Source organism: Manacus vitellinus, unplaced genomic scaffold, assembly GCF_001715985.3.
Source record: "Manacus vitellinus isolate BGI_N305 unplaced genomic scaffold, ASM171598v3 scaffold_92_pilon, whole genome shotgun sequence".
Classification (NCBI taxonomy): Eukaryota; Metazoa; Chordata; class Aves; order Passeriformes; family Pipridae; genus Manacus; species Manacus vitellinus.
This window is the reverse complement of record NW_021940877.1, coordinates 477,158-481,188: the sequence shown is the minus strand read 5'-3', so window position 1 is coordinate 481,188 and position 4,031 is coordinate 477,158. Positions and strand designations below refer to the sequence as shown.

General features: G+C 60.6%; 2 protein-coding genes across 3 annotated transcripts; one reads left to right on the top strand and one right to left on the bottom strand.

The window, feature by feature from the left end:
* Positions 1-45: 45 nt before the first annotated feature.
* On the bottom strand, positions 46-1,286 carry LOC103760784 (chloride channel protein ClC-Kb). Its single transcript, XM_029965228.1, has 6 exons — positions 1,146-1,286; positions 964-1,090; positions 749-877; positions 507-635; positions 268-407; positions 46-171 (listed from the first exon to the last, which is right to left on the bottom strand). The coding sequence occupies exons 1-6, from the start codon at positions 1,284-1,286 to the stop codon at positions 46-48; spliced, it is 792 nt and encodes a 263-aa protein (XP_029821088.1).
* A 261-nt stretch (positions 1,287-1,547) lies between these two features.
* HSPB7 (heat shock protein family B (small) member 7) lies at positions 1,548-2,621 on the top strand. 2 transcript variants are annotated; one of them, XM_025896482.2, is made up of 3 exons: positions 1,548-1,683; positions 1,766-1,902; positions 2,122-2,621. In XM_025896482.2, exons 1-3 carry the CDS (start codon positions 1,629-1,631, stop codon positions 2,305-2,307), a joined length of 378 nt encoding a protein of 125 aa, XP_025752267.1. In that variant the 5' UTR covers positions 1,548-1,628; the 3' UTR covers positions 2,308-2,621. The 2 variants fall into 2 exon arrangements, with proteins under 2 accessions (XP_025752267.1, XP_025752268.1); XM_025896483.2 differs by having other exon boundaries at positions 1,571-1,683; positions 1,769-1,902.
* The last annotated feature ends 1,410 nt before the right edge of the window (positions 2,622-4,031 follow it).

Sequence of the window (4,031 nt, the reverse complement as noted above, 5' to 3'; positions counted from 1 at the left end):
GGGTCAAGGGGGGGGTTCAGGCACAACCCCGATTTTTTGGGGGGGTTAAAATAAATCCCCCCCACTAGTTTTTTTAGGAGGTGGCACCCCCACCTCATACTCCCTCGTGACTGAGGTCCTCATCTTCCCCAGGTAGGCCGCGGCCACGGCGGACAGGTGGACGTAGGGACCCTGGTGCCAAGGGGGGGACACGGCACTGAGCGTCCCCCCAGCGCGGCACCACCCACCACCACCGGCGATTCTGGGGGTCGGGGGGGGATCCCTTACCACTTTCCCAAGGAAAAGGCTGCTGCCACACATCAGGGTGCAGGTCAGCCCCACCACCCTGGCTCCGAAGTTCTGGATGGCCAGGTAGTCCTCCAGCACCACACCCATCAGGATGGTCTTCAGCTCCGGGATGCCAGAGCCTGGAGTGGAGAGAGGGCAGCATCCAAATTTGAGGGGTCGTCCTGATTACCAAGGGGGAGCTTTGGGGAGCTGGGGAGGTCGGGGTGCAGCTGGCTCACCTGCGGAGTGTGGGGTGATGCTCTGGGAGAAGCCAGTGGAGAAGGTGGCCAGAGCCGTGGGGTACAGGGTCCACGAGAGGTACTTGAGCACCCCGATGTCCCCAACCTCTTGGTAGAGCCAGCGGTGGGCTGGAGAAGAAGTGTCAGCAGGGAAAACACACCCCCACTCCAAAGACCCCCCCCTATATCCTCGGGGAACCCTCAAACACCAGGTGAAGCACCTCATGGAGCCCCTCATTCACCTGCGTAGACCCTGGAGACGAGGTGGTCCATCATGAAGCTGATGGTGGCCATGAGGACTCCCAGGATGAAGAGGAAGTACCAATCCTCCCCGACACGGAAAAGCTGCTGCTTCACCCACTCCAAGCACACTGTGGGAGAGGAAAACACAGTGCTGACCCCCCAAAAAAAACACTCACCCCCCAAAAAAATCTCCCTTTTTTGGTGGGGGTCTCACCTCGGAGCCTTCTCCGGGCCGTGGGGCAGGGTCTCCACATGTGCTCCGACACCAGCACCCTCTCCTGCTCCTCCTCCTCCTTCTCCCCCCAGAGCCCCCCAGGGACGGGGTGCTCCATCCCAGGGACCTTTTTGGGGACAGCACCCCCTTTTTTTTCAGCACCCCCTCACCCGTCCTCCCACCTCAGCCTCCGCTGTGGGACTGAGGTTGCAAACGAGCTCATTAAAAACGACCTTGACGAAGCCGACGGACCCGCTGGGGCCGGAGCGAGCCGGGTTTTCCCCTCCCTCCACCACCTCCGAGCTCCCAATCCCCGCGTACATCCCGCGGCGGGGAGGATTTAATAAGTGTTTTAATTAATTATCCCGATTATTCCTTAATAATAGGCACTGCATTCCATGGCGTTGAGGTGGGGGGGGGACGGAGCGGGGAAAAATTTCCACCGTCTCCGGCGCAAGACCTAAATTTAGCCGGTTTTACGAGAGGTCTGGCAGGCGGCCGGGAGCTTTAACGAGGCTTTAAAAAGCTCGTCAAGTCGAAACATCCCGAAATAACCGATCCGGCGTCGCCTTCGCCGGGAGGAGGACGAGGAAGAGGCTCCTGCTCCTCCTCCCCCGCGGGAGCTGGGGGTCGCAGGTGGGGGGGAAGCGGCGGGTGAAGGTGAAATGGAGCTTTTCGGGAGCTTTGTCCGGCCCCACGGTGAGCCCTTGGGGTTCCCAGGTGAGTTTGGAGGCACCCAGGAGGCGTCGGGGGGGGGAATCCTCAGCAAGCCATGGCTGTGACCCCCCCAAAACCTCTCCAGCAGCTCGTTCCGGCAGCGCGGGCGTGGTGAAGACTCTGGGGAACACTTACCAGTTCACGGTGGACGTCAGCGACTTCGCCCCCGAGGACATCGTCGTCACCACCTCCAACAACCAGATCGAGGTGCACGCCGAGAAGGTGGGTGCTCCCTCCCTGCCCTGCTCACCCCCACACCGGGGGACCCCAAAATCCTCAACTGGTGGACGCGGGGACCCTCCAGCTCCCACCCAACAGCCACAGCCCCAATGTGGTTTAATTCACCTTTAATTAATAATTAATGGAGACCACAGGGAATAATGAGCCCCCATCCCACCTGCACCCCAAACCCACCCCTTTTTCACCCGTTTTTCCCCCCAGCTGGCTGCGGATGGCACTGTCATGAACACCTTCACCCACAAATGCCAGCTGCCCGAGGACGTGGACCCCACGTCGGTGTCGTCCTCCCTGGGGGACAATGGCACGTTGACCATCCGTGCCCAGCGCCGGCCGGCCAAGCACTCCGAGCACGTCCAGCAAACCTTCCGGACTGAGATCAAGATCTGAGGGGTCGGGGGGCTCTTTTCCCCCCCTCCCCTCCCTCGTTAATGATTTGGGTGATTTGGGAAGGAGGTGGGATGTGGGGTAGGGAATGGGAGCGCTCCCTCTGCCGTGGGGTCAGACCTGTCCTGAGCTGCATCCCGTCACTCACTGGAGAAACTCCGGAGGGGAGTCCCAGCTCCAGCAATTTTTAGCTGGCGCGTGTTGAGGGGGAAGATCCAGCGTGCCAAGAATCCTGCCGGGAGCCAGGTTCCCTTCCCAACCCTCCGCCGGAGCTTGTCTTTGTATATACAGCTTGGGATAAATTATTCGAGAACGTCTGCCTGCTGCCTTCTCCGTTTTTTCACGTTTCCTTGATGTTTTACCCCCAACCCGGGGTGTGGGTTCAGCCCTGAGGGGTGTCTCGGGAAGGGGTATTCCACCATCCCGACAAAATCCCGCACCAGGAGCCGCTCCGGCGCCCGCTGTCCTGTTTATTTCCAGCCCAGGGTGACTCATTTCTTCCCCACCGCTCTATTTCTGAGCCATTCCCTCAGCTGCTCGGCTGCCGACCCACCTGGAAGGGCACCAAACCCTCCTTCTCCCCTCACCCACCCTCGCCCACCTTCCTTGGGATGCCCCACACGGGCCGGGATGATGGTCCTGCTGTAGCTGTCAAACCCAAGGGCTTCTTTTTGGGGGCCCGAAATGTCCCCCACGGGCCTGGCTCCATCTCCCTGTGTGTACAAACAACACTGAGGCGCCAGTTCGGGGCGAGGGACTGTTTATAGAAACCACAGAGCGCCCAGCTCGTGTTGCTGCTCCCGCTCCAAGGGCAGCTCATTCCTGTTCATCCCATAATGACTCGTGACTCCCATTAAACACCTGCAGCGTCCCAAACACGGCTGCTCCTGCCATCCCCTCCTCGGGTGGCTTGGCTCTCGCTCAGGGGGACTCCCCGCCACAGGGAAGATGGTTACAAGTTATTAATAAAGTTATGAATAAAGTTATTAGTGGCTATAAAAGCTCGGGCGATGCGCTGCCGCTGATCCTCAGCGATGGGACGGGGCTGCTCCGTCCCAAAATGTCACCCCGGCACTCACTGCCGCGGTCACTGGTTGCCATCTAGTGGCCCTCGCTCAGGGAGATGCAATGGAAGGAGGAAGGAAATGGAAAAAACACATTATTTCTGCTCAAATCCGTTGGTTTTGGATAGGGGAGATGGGGAGAGGGCGAAGGGATGGGTTAGATCCCAGTGCCGAACACAGCCCACAGCAGCTGCGCCCCACTTGGGGCTTGTTTGTGGCAGGAAAGTGGGAAAAAAACCCTGGGATCAGTTTTGGAAGCAGTTTAATATCTTTATGAAATGATCTGGATGATCCAGGGGCACCCTCAGTCAGTTCCCAGTGGGCGCCAAGCCGGAATGTGGATGTGCCGGAGGGCAGGAGCTCTGCAGAGGGGTCGGGACAGGCTGGATCCGGGGACAAGGGGGAGCGTCAACAGGGCCAAGTGCCGGGTCCTGAACCTGGGTCAGGACAAACCCCTGGAACGCTCCAGGCTGGAAAGCCGGGAAAGCCCTGGGGGTGCCGGTGGCAGCGCTGGACACGACCCGGGTGTGCCCGGGGGGGCGAGAGGCCGATGGCCCCGGGCTGGGCCCGGCCCAGGGGGGGCACAGGAACAGGGCAGGGCCCGTCCCTGTGCTGGGCACGGCCGGGGCACCTCCAGCCCCGGGGGCACCGCTGGGACCCTCC